Source organism: Salvelinus fontinalis, chromosome 19, assembly GCF_029448725.1.
Source record: "Salvelinus fontinalis isolate EN_2023a chromosome 19, ASM2944872v1, whole genome shotgun sequence".
NCBI classification, from domain to species: Eukaryota; Metazoa; Chordata; class Actinopteri; order Salmoniformes; family Salmonidae; genus Salvelinus; species Salvelinus fontinalis.
The window spans coordinates 44,000,937-44,013,151 of record NC_074683.1 but is presented as its reverse complement, the minus strand read 5'-3'; the positions used below and the strand labels follow the sequence as shown (position 1 = coordinate 44,013,151).

Here is a 12,215-nt window from a genome sequence, read left to right as displayed (position 1 = left end):
CAATGAAGCTGACGCAACAGATCAGAACATTTATCTTAAAATGTTGATAAACTATTCGGTTATTTCTTCACATTATGAACGCACCAATGAGCACACGGCAGTAGGCAATAAGCATGAATGTTCCATTAGCGGGAAAACACCATTATCAAAAGTGATCGCAAATACGATTATGCATGTAATGTTTTTATTGTGAATGTGCATTTTTTTATGGTGAAAATTATCTTCCCCAAACTTGAAACTCACACGCTGATTATATATGCCAGTTAGGCTCTACACCCCTTGTAAAGCAGATTAATGTGCTTCATTTTTAGAGGTTATTTGGCCACTTTAGTTATGATACAAAACTTGGTTACATGAGGTGTGCGACTATGATTCGTAAAAAGTCGCAAAAAAAGGCATTGTTTCTTATGTGGGCATCATTTACAAGTGCTAATACATAATTCACAAGGGATAGGCTAATATTGTCACCCATCAGACTATTCTTGATTTAATCTTGCTTTTATATATAGGGGAGACCGGGGATGGTTGTAACCCGGGACAGTTGAAACACTTGCAATTCCTCCAATCAGGAGCGAGGTAAAATCATATGATTCACTGTTACGTTCCTGACCTGTTTTCCTTTTTCTTGTATTTATTTAGTTGGTCAGGGCGTGAGTTGGGTGGGTTGGTCTATGTGTGTTTTTCTATGTTGGGGTTTTTGTGTTCGGCCTGGTATGATTCTCAGTCAGAGGCAGCTGTAGATCGTTTGTCCCTGATTGAGAATCATACTAAGGCAGCCGGGGTTTCACGTGTGTTTTGTGGGTGGTTGTATCGCGTGTCTGCATTCGTGCCACACGGGACTGTTTGTTGGTTGTTTTATGTTATTTTTGTTTCGTGTTCAGTTTCGATTCATTAAATAATCATGGACACAAATCACTCCGCGTATTGGTCTGATCCTTCTCGCCTCTCCTCCTCGTCCGAGGAGGAGGATTACGATGATCGTTACATTCACTGTGAACATGCTCCGTTTAGTCCTGAACCATCATGTGAAAAAGCAAGTCCCCGTGATAAACTCTGCAGATTCTATTTACAGAAATCTGATTTTGAGGTAAGAAAGTAATTATTTTGACAAAATGTGTTTTCGTGATGGCTTTGTAGTTCCATTCACCAAACTTATATCAGGTTTATAACCAGTCTGTGTAGAGATATTTGATGCAAGTTAGCAATGCTAAAGTTTTAACATTTAGCTAAAATGGAAGCTAGCTAATGGCTGCAATGGTCAGGGTTAGTTGTAACAACTTGTGAGAAAATGTTACAACTAACCCTGACTAAAACTGGATGTTTTGGTAAATGTTTTCTTTTACTTTCAGCATGCCTAGATCACGGAAAAGAAAGACAGAGAGGGGAGTACCTCTCCACACTTTGAAAATAGCATCAAATGATGTAACAGAGCAGGGGAAATCAATCAGATTGGTTGCAAAGTTGTATGGCATATGTCATGTGACGCTGTGCAGATTCTACAGAGAGAAATAGTAGCTACTGGAGAAGGGGTTGAGAGATCTTGTAGGCTTCCGTAGTTGAAACAAAATTTTCTGCCCTGCCTAAAAAATGGAAAGAAGCAGGTCAAAACAAACCACACTGAACAACAACACATTTTTGACTGCCTTCATGACATGTGAACACCGGTCTGGAGGTAATACTTACTGACTTTATTGTCCCCATGGGGAAATTTTGTTGCAGTGTCATGTACACATTTAAAGGGGCGTTTAAATACAAAACAAAATTGACAATACAACTTTCATAAGTTACATACCAATAAAAAATAAAAAATTATAAGAAAGAAAGAAAGAAAGAAATAAAACATTTTCTTTTAAAGACTAGCCTGCTGGCCTTACGGAGTCGATAGGAACATTAGCCCGAGCTATTTAGGAGGGATATCACAGCTGGCACAAATGATTGTCTAGTTCTGTTTTTCCTGCTGAGGGGTGCCCTATACCTGCGCCCAGAGGAGAGTAGTTCAAAGTCCGGGTAGAGGGGGTGACTTGGGTCTAAAATTATTTTGTGAGCCTTGCAGAGGGCCCTGACCTTAAATATCTAATCCAGGCCTGTCTGTTTGACTCCAAGTACCTTGCTTGCTGTGGTGATTATTATTGTCAGCATATTTCTCTGGCTGACAGTGGAATTGCCAAACCAACAAACAATACAAAAAGTTAAAATACTCTCAATGAAAGATTTGTAAAACAGAGTCAGTATAGTACAGTCTACATTAAAAGATCCCAGTTTTTTGAGAAAGTACAGTCTCTGTTGACTCTTTTTGTAGATCAGGTCTGTACATTTACTCCATTGAAGCTTATTGTCCAAGAGGACACCCAGATATTTGTATTCCTCTACAATCTCTATATTCTGACCTCTGATAGATGCTGCAGAGGTAGGTGTTGTACGCTTCCTGAAGTCTATGCACATCTCTTTGGTCTTAGCTACAATGCTGTTACAGTCACCGCAACAGCCCTAGTTATGGCTAGGGTTACTGCTGTAAGTACAATCTATTGGGGTTAGAGTTAGGGAAGGGGTTAGGGTTAAGATTAGAGCTAGGGTTATTGATATAATTACAATGTAATGTAGTTTACGAAAGTTCAATCAGGATGGCTGGTCTGAATGTTCGTTTAACTTCATCCAGTCAGCATAACATAATTCACTTTGTTTCCTATTCTACAGGCATAGTGGGAATGACGACAAACGTATCATCATCAGCATAACGTCTTGCTTCTTCTCCTCTTTCCTAATAGCCATGTGCGAAATGCTATTCACCTATTTACCTTATAACCTATAAGCATGACAAAATATTGCTCATTCCTCACGCTTGCTGTCCTCTGGCAATTATCACATTCCTCTCTCTCAACCAATGGGAGAAGGGTGCAATTAGGGGCCTTTTCTGATAAAGACATTCCTTGATATCAAGCTACACCCATTGATGCTCACCATTGGTCTGTGGCCTTTCTTTTGCATTTGGGGACAACAGCTGTTGACCACTGTAGCATTGTAGCTAAGCCTAACCCTAACCCTTTTCCTAACCTTAACCTCAGTCTCCTAACCTGCGACGCTAATTCACCTAACCTGCTGCATTAATTATCCTAACCTGATATGTAAACAATTCATCTGTGTCGAAAAACCATCAGTCTTATAACACCGAAACTGACCATTGACAATCAATGGCCGTTTCCTGATATCAGGGAACACCCACATCAAGAAACACCCCGAATTGCGTTCTGAAATTACACCATATTCACCAATGGGCATAAAACTTTGGAATTATTTATATGTCAACAACCTGCCATCACATTATCTGGCACCGAGGATCTTCCCACGGAGACGAGGCCATTCCCGAAACGATTTAATAAAATGTCATATTGCATTCCATCTTTGTTGTTCATTCAGTTAAGCCTGTACTCAAGTGAATTACCATTCTAGGTTTAGGGTTAGTACTTTCAATTTAACCAGTGGTCATCAATCAACTTCTAGTCACACCCAATCTCTACAGCTTTAGTTATTGCCTAAAACAGATGTGCTGCTTTCACCTATCCTGTGACTTCAAATGAGTGTAAATGAAGGAGATGATGCCAGTAAGCCACTACAGACAATGGAGATGTGCCGGTGTGTGACAATAAAACCTTTAAAAAAATGCTTTTACTTGTATGGGTGTGGATTGGTGGTTTAGTTTCACCTGTGTGAGTGAGGTGCAGAGCGGGTTATGGAGCGTGGTGCAGACCGGGCGCGCCGTACGCTGCATGGGTCTGTGTCGAGAACAGGAGGACACACACTACCACCGTCCACCTCGTTTTCTGTCTTCAGGCTGGGACGGCTGCCCCTCTTTTCCATCCGCATCCTGGGATTCAACACACACAGCTGCTCATTTTACACATCAGCCTGTGGTGTGTGTGTGTGTGATACATCAGTGCGTGTGTGTCTGTGTGTATGCGTGTGTGTCGCAGGGTTGGGTACACTCTTAGAAAAAAGGGTTCCAAAAGGGTTCTTAAGCTGTCCCCGTAGGATAACCCTTTTTGGTTCCAGGTAGAACATGGAACCAAAAAGGATTCTTCTAAAGGGTTGGGAACAGCCAAAGAACCCTTTTAGATTCTAGATAGCACCTTTTTTTCTAAGACTGTAATAATTGATTACATTACGTAATCAGATTACACAAATTAAGTAGCTGTAATCAGCCCAGATGCTGATTACATTTTGGATTACTTAATCAAATATCAATATGATAATGTGATAAATATTTGTCTCATTGGAATCCAGAAAACTGTGTGTTGAGTGGCCAGTGGGCCAGCTGTGTCCTGGAAGCCTACTAACCCAACCAGTCAGAATGCAATGGGAAACACATTCTCTGATGTCGGACCATTCTCCACCTGCCTGTGTTGTGGACTAGTCATCGTATTAAATCTGTGCAGTGATCTTCTCCTGTGTCAGTGATTCAATTGTAAATTGCCAATCTGTCATTTGCAACCTGAATTAATCCAGCTCAACCTTGTGTGTGTACATACAGTGCGTGTGTGTATGTGTGTTTCTCACCCTTTCCCTTTCCTCTTGGCACCATCCACCAGGTTCCTTACGGCGCTCCTTCCTGATTTGGACGTGTCAGGCCTCTCAGGTGTGTGGATTGTGTGGCCTGGCGCTGGAGACTTCGTGTGGGGGCTTCCAGCGGGGCTGCTCATGATAGACTGTTTGACAACATCACTGCTGAGCACCGCACCCTGGTCAAACCGCTTGGACCGCTCCTCCAGGAACCACTCCCCGGTCACTACCTTCAGCTCTCTGTCAATCAGAGACACCATCAGACAGGGACCCCTGACTTCTGACCCCTGTACAATAAACTAACCTCCCAACTTTAACCCTGGCTTTAACCATCTCTAAAGGTGATGTCAAAACGCCCTGAAAAGGATGTCACAGAGCAAATGAAGACAAATGCATGATTAAAAACAAATAGGAAGCATCTGTCGCTCATTAAAAAAATACTCACACACTCACACAAAGACATAACTGTTACTTGTGCTAAACTATGGCCTGATGCCTTTGCCCAGACTCACGAGACTTTGGAGCAGATGGAGCACTTCCACTGCTTTCCTTTAGGGGGCATTACGCGGCAGTCGCTGCAGACACGCTGTAGGCACTCCTCACAGAGCTCCCCACGGTCGAAGATCAGGCCCAGGCCCTTCAGGCAGCGGGCACATTGACGCTCCCCAACCTCCTGGGGGCAGCGTGAACCCTTACGCCTGATCTCCACCAGCTCATTCTTCAGCTTCCTACAACAGGGAGAAACAGAGGAAGAACACTTACTAAGTTTGTCATTGTCACTAATGATTATGACCATGATTGTAGTAGTTGTGATGTTGTGGTCGTATTGTGATTGTAGAGGTACGAAAAATGAGGATGGTTACGATTTAAAAAATTATCAACATCAGTGGCGACCCGTCATTCAGGGCACGTGAGCCCCACCCGTTTAGCTGGAAAAAATACAAAACACAAAAATAGATATATATATCATTTTTTTGTTGTTCCCTGTTTTGCATTAATAATACGTGTCACATATCATTTACATTAGAAATGCCCACCCAAAAAGGCTCAAGGTCATCGGCCACAGATAAAATGACGTCAAATCATGTCATATCTACCGTAGCTTTGATTGGACTGGTCATGTCAACATCATACTTTCAAAATCTTAGCTAGTAAGCTAGCAGTCATCATCATGAATCAAGTCGACAATCTAATTTTTATTTTTTATTTTTTTTATTTCACCTTTATTTAACCAGGTAGGCTAGTTGAGAACAAGTTCTCATTTGCAACTGCGACCTGGCCAAGATAAAGCATAGCAGTGTGAACAGACAACAACACAGAGTTACACATGGAGTAAACAATAAACAAGTCAATAACATGGTAGAAAAAAGAGAATCTATATACAATGTGTGCAAAAGGCATGAGGTAGGCAATAAATCGAATAATTACAATTTAGCAGATTAACACTGGAGTGGTAAATCATCAGATGATCATGTGCAAGAAGAGATACTGGTGTGCAAAAGAGCAGAAAAGTAAATAAATAAAAGCAGTATGGGGGTGAGGTAGGTAAATTGGGTGGGTAGTTTACAGATGGACTATGTACAGCTGCAGCGATCGGTTAGCTGCTCGGATAGCAGATTTTTAAAGTTGTTGAGGGAGATAAAAGTCTCCAACTTCAGAGATTTTTGCAATTCGTTCCAGTCGCAGGCAGCAGAGAACTGGAAGGAAAGGCGTCCAAATGAGGTTTTGGCTTTAGGGATGATCAGTGAGATACACCTGCTGGAGCGCGTGCTACGGGTGGGTGTAGCCATTGTGACCAGTGAACTGAGATAAGGTGGCACTTTACCTAGCATAGCCTTGTAGATGACCTGGAGCCAGTGGGTCTGACGACGAACATGTAGCGAGGGCCAGCCGACTAGGGCATACAGGTCGCAGTGGTGGGTCGTATAAGGTGCTTTAGTAACAAAACGGATGGCACTGTGATAAACTGCATCCAGTTTGCTGAGTAGAGTATTGGAAGCTATTTTGTAGATGACATCGCCGAAGTCGAGGATCGGTAGGATAGTCAGTTTTACTAGGGTAAGTTTGGCGGCGTGAGTGAAGGAGGCTTTGTTCCGGAATAGAAAGCCGACTCTAGATTTGATTTTGGATTGGAGATGTTTGATATGAGTCTGGAAGGAGAGTTTGCAGTCTAGCCAGACACCTAGGGACTTATAGATGTCCACATATTCTAGGTCGGAACCGTCCAGGGTGGTGATGCTAGTCGGGCGTGCGGGTGCAGGCAGCGAACGGTTGAAAAGCATGCATTTGGTTTTACTAGCGTTTAAGAGCAGTTGGAGGCCACGGAAGGAGTGTTGTATGGCATTGAAGCTTGTTTGGAGGTTAGATAGCACAGTGTCCAGGGAAGGGCCGAAAGTATACAGAATGGTGTCGTCTGCGTAGAGGTGGATCAGGGAATCGCCCGCAGCAAGAGCAACATCATTGATGTATACAGAGAAAAGAGTCGGCCCGAGAATTGAACCCTGTGGTACCCCCATAGAGACTGCCAGAGGACCGGACAACATGCCCTCCGATTTGACACACTGAACTCTGTCTGCAAAGTAGTTGGTGAACCAGGCAAGGCAGTCATTAGAAAAACCGAGGCTATTGAGTCTGCCGATAAGAATATGGTGATTGACAGAGTCGAAAGCCTTGGCCAGGTCGATGAAGACGGCTGCACAGTAATGTCTTTTATCGATGGCGGTTATGATATCGTTTAGTACCTTGAGCGTGGCTGAGGTGCACCCGTGACCGGCTCGGAAACCGGATTGCACAGCGGAGAAGGTACGGTGCGATTCGAGATGGTCAGTGATCTGTTTGTTGACTTGGCTTTCGAAGACCTTAGCTAGGCAGGGCAGGATGGATATAGGTCTGTAACAGTTTGGGTCCAGGGTGTCTCCCCCTTTGAAGAGGGGGATGACAGCGGCAGCTTTCCAATCCTTGGGGATCTCAGATGATACGAAGGAGAGGTTGAACAGGCTGGTAATAGGGGGTGCGACAATGGCGGCGGACAGTTTCAGAAATAGGGGCTCCAGATTGTCAAGCCCAGCTGATTTGTATGGGTCCAGGTTTTCCAGCTCTTTCAGAACATCTGCTATCTGGATATGGGTAAAGGAGAAGCTGGGGAGGCTTGGGCGAGTAGCAGCGGGGGGGGCGGGGCTGTTGGCCAAGGTTGGAGTCGCCAGGTGGAAGGCATGGCCAGCCATTGAGAAATGTTTGTTGAAGTTTTCGATTATCACGGACTTATCAGTGGTGACCGTGTTATCTAGCCTCAGTGCAGTGGGCAGCTGGGAGGAGGTGCTCTTGTTTTCCATGGACTTTACAGTATCCCAGAACTTTTTGGAGTTAGAGCTACAGGATGCAAATTTCTGCTTGAAAAAGCTGGCCTTTGCTTTCCTGACTGACTGCGTGTATTGGTTCCTGACTTCCCTGAACAGTTGCATATCGCGGGGGCTCTTCGATGCTATTACAGTTCGCCACAGGATGTTTTTGTGCTGGTCGAGGGCAGTCAGGTCTGGAGTGAACCAAGGGCTATATCTGTTCTTGGTTCTGCATTTTTTGAACGGAGCATGCTTGTCTAATATGGTGAGGAAGTAACTTTTAAAGAATGACCAGGCATCCTCAACTGACGGGATGAGGTCAATATCCTTCCAGGGTACCCGGGCCAGGTCGATTAGAAAGGCCTGCTCGCAGAAGTGTTTTAGGGAGCGTTTGACAGTGATGAGGGGTGGTCGTTTGACCGTGGACCCGTGGCGGATACAGGCAAGTGATCGCTGAGATCTTGATTGAAGACAGCAGAGGTGTATTTGGAGGGCAAGTTGGTCAGGATAATGTCTATTAGGGTGCCCTTGTTTACGGATTTAGGGTTGTACCTGGTGGGTTCCTTGATGATTTGTGTGAGATTGAGGGCATCAAGCTTAGATTGTAGGACTGCCGGGGTGTTAAGCATATCCCAGTTTAGGTCACCTAACAGAACAAACTCTGAAGCTAGATGGGGAGCGATCAATTCACAGATGGTGTCCAGGGCACAGCTGGGAGCTGAGGGGGGTCGGTAGCAGGCGGCAACAGTGAGAGACTTATTTCTGGAGAGATTAATTTTTAAAATTAGAAGTTCGAACTGTTTGGGCATAGACTTGGAAAGTATGACAGAACTTTGCAGGCTATCTCTGCAGTAGATTGCAACTCCTCCCCCTTTGGCAGTTCTATCTTGACGGAAAGTGTTATAGTTGGGTATGGAAATCTCAGAGTTTTTGGTGGCCTTCCTAAGCCAGGATTCAGACACGGCAAGGACATCAGGGTTGGCAGAGTGTGCTAAAGCGGTGAGTAAGGCAAACTTAGGGAGGAGGCTTCTGATGTTGACATGCATGAGGCCAAGGCTTTTTCGATCACAGAAGTCAACAAATGAGGGTGACTGGGGACATGCAGGGCCTGGGTTTACCTCCACATCACCCGAGGAACAGAGGAGTAGTAGGATGAGGGTGCGGCTAAAGGCTATCAAAACTGGTCGCCTAGAGCGTTGGGGACAAGGAATAAAAGGAGCAGATTTATGGGCGTGGTAGAATAGATTCTGGGCATAATGTGCAGACCAGGGTATGGTGGGGCACGGGTACAGCGGAGGCAAGCCCAGGCACTGGGTGATGATAAGAGAGGCTGTATCTCTGGACATGCTGGTCTCAATGGGTGAGGTCCCCGCATGTGTGGGGGGTGGGACAAAGGAGGTATCAGAGGTACGGAGAGTGGAACTACGGGGTCCATTGCAAACCAAAACAATGATAACTAGCCTGAACAACAGTATGCAAGGCATATTGATATTTGAGAGAGACATACAATAAGGCATAAAGTGATTGCAGGTCATGATTGGGAGAGCTAGCTAAAACAACAGGTGAGATAACAGCAGCTAGTCAGCTAACACAGCAACAGAAGGTAAAAATGGCGACGACTAGGCAGAGAGGGTCGGATTAACTACACACAGATCCTGAGTTAAGGCACAGAGCCGACAGATAAAACACAAATAAACAGAATGGAGTACCATGAATGAATGGACAGTCAAGCAGGCATCAGCTATGTAGCCAAGTGATTATAGTGTCCAGGGGGCAGCCGTAGATGGAGCAGTGAGGCCTCCACTAAGCTAGCACGCGTTTAAAGTTAGTAGCCCGGCGGGTGGTCTGCTCAGACGGAGGGGGTCTGCTCAGACCGAGGCCGGTTGAGGGCACCGGTTGAGGGCACGTCTGCAGACCAGACGTGGTCATGTCGACAGAGAATCCAAGCCGGATAGTGATGGCGAAAGAGAGGTTGTGAATTGTAGAATTGTGTTTGCTAACTGGTGCTAGCTTCCTGGCTGCGCTAGCTGCAAGATAAGCTAGCAGTTAGCAGACCGGGGCAGGCAAGTTAGCCTTTGGGGGACGTCGCGATGGGGGGGGGAGTCTGTTTTTGCCTCTTCGTGCGGTGACGTCGATAGACCAGTCGTGGAATTAGCAGGGTTCCAGGTAGCTCTAGGTAGCTAACAGGCCTAGTAGGTTAGCAGGATGGGCCTTCAGCGGGCGTCACGCCTGAGGGGCCTGTTGGAGTCCTCGGGCAGATTATGTCAGTATTCCAGTCGTAGAGGATCGGCGGGGTTCCGTGCTCCGTACCGGCAGTAAAGGGGTCCGGATATTGTAGCCCAGGAGTGGGCTTCAGTGGTAGCACAGGAGCCCTAGCCGGGCTAGCTTCAGGCTAATTGGTGCTTGCTCCGGGATGTAAACGCTAGCCAGGAGTGGTCACCCGGGATTGTGGTTAGCTAGTTGCAAAGATCCAGATGAAAATGTTCAGAGTTTGCGGTAGGAATCCGGGGATATGGAGAGAAATAGGTCCGTTATGCTCTGGTTTTAGTCACGTTGTTCGAACTAGCGAGAGCTTTCCGAGCTAAAGGTTAGCTGATGACCGCTAGCAATGGTTTGCTAACTGATAGCTGGTAGGCAGTTAGCTGGCTATCTTCAGTAGATGGATTCCAGATCAGAAGTAAATAGAAATACTTTAGAAAAAAGCAGATCCACGCCACATTGGGTGAGGCGGGTTGCAGGAGAGTATTTAGAAGTAGAGGTTTAAGAAAGTATTTTTAAAAGATATGCGAAGAAAAAGATGTAAAAAGATATATACAAGGGACACGGGACACGACAGGACAAAGACGTCTACACTGCTACGCCAGCTTGGATATTATGGCAAATCCTTTTCAATCCTTGTCACATGAAGAGAAATTATAGATAAAACGTATCAGTGCTCATCGGCCATTGGACATAAACATTACACAAGTTGGAAATCTCAAACTCAACAACGAGTGGTTTGGAAGGAATCAGTGGCTAACCGCAAGCATTGCAATGCAATCACGAGCCTGTTATTCAGTGGAGAGTATGTGTGGTCCAAGTCTGGGTTTAAGGGTCTCTTTCCAAGCTTAAAAGGATAAACATTCACATGCAACACCATGAGACAGAAAAGGTTGAATACATTGGCCATGATGTCAATCCAGCATGACTTCTGCAGCGTTCAAATGAACTGGAAACTCGGAACTGGGAAATCTCAGACTTCAGTGAGTTCAAGACAACTGGGAACTCAGGAAAAAACTAGCTCCGACGGGGAAAATAAGTTTTGAACTGTCATCCATCTCGTAATTCCATGTCGGGAACTTGGGCCTCATTCTAGAGCGCCGACCTGAAGAACACTGAGTTCCCAGTTGTTTTAAAAGCACCATAAATCCAGAGAATGTCAGACTTTGATGACAAAGTTTGATGACAAAATTTGCCCACAAGAAGGAACGCCGTGCCACCTTCCTGTTTAAGTGAGCACAGCACAACAAGGTCCAAAAATGTATTGTACGCTGCTGCATAAATTATATATTTTGCCAGGGAGATATGTATACTGTAGCTAAGATAATACTAAATGTATGTTGTGTAGTAAGCTGTTAGTAGCCCATGTGCCTCACCCTAATAATTTCCCTTTCCCCCTCATAACTTAGCCTACTGTTTTGACTTGGTGGTGCACATTTTAGAGAAATGTCATCATCAAATATTGTAAGAGCTTTCATTGTCTGCTTATATGCCCTCTTTATTTATAATACAGTTCTGACTTGGTGTACAGGGAGAATACTGTAAGAACGGCTCATGTTCTGAATTCTGTCGCTGTACATTTCAAAAGTGGTGAACAAATAGTTATATTGACTATGTACGTCTTAGCTCGCTCATTAATGTCTTGATCGCCTCTTATCCGCTCATCGTTCCCTTATGCCATAGTTTGTACATCTTAATTGTCAGTAGAAACCACATTTGTTTAAGCAAGTAAGCCATATCAGCTATGTTTTTAAAAAGGCAGTAAGTGAGGCTGAATGAACTGTTTCGCTGCCAGACCAGCTGCGCTGATTGCCAGGTGTAGCAGTTGTAAGGATTCACTCCAAGGTGCTGAAAAGAAAGCTCTGCTGTTGGGACATCTTTATGTAAGCCCTAACAGTTTGTTGTCACCGTTTGTCCCCGTCATAGTGCAATTCATGTATTGTTTAATGTTGTGTTGTGTAGTGGCTTTGCTGGCATGTATCAAAAAATAAATAACCGAGTAAGGCCACACCAAGACTTACATGCTAAAATTGCTACTGATCAACATCTTCATCAAGGAAGGTG

The 12,215-nt window shown here is 44.7% G+C and overlaps 1 protein-coding gene across 2 annotated transcripts in view; it reads right to left on the bottom strand.

Moving 5' to 3' along the window:
* LOC129816798 (synaptotagmin-like protein 5) overlaps nucleotides 1-12,215 on the bottom strand; it is a 76,013-nt gene that overhangs the window by 20,870 nt on the left and 42,928 nt on the right. For both annotated transcript variants that reach the window (XM_055871696.1, XM_055871695.1), the window contains exons 3-5: nucleotides 5,067-5,282; nucleotides 4,552-4,794; nucleotides 3,701-3,862 (exon numbers count right to left, since the gene is read on the bottom strand). In XM_055871696.1, coding sequence (XP_055727671.1) covers nucleotides 3,701-3,862; nucleotides 4,552-4,794; nucleotides 5,067-5,282 — 621 coding nt within the window. The remainder of the gene's footprint in view (nucleotides 1-3,700; nucleotides 3,863-4,551; nucleotides 4,795-5,066; nucleotides 5,283-12,215) is intronic.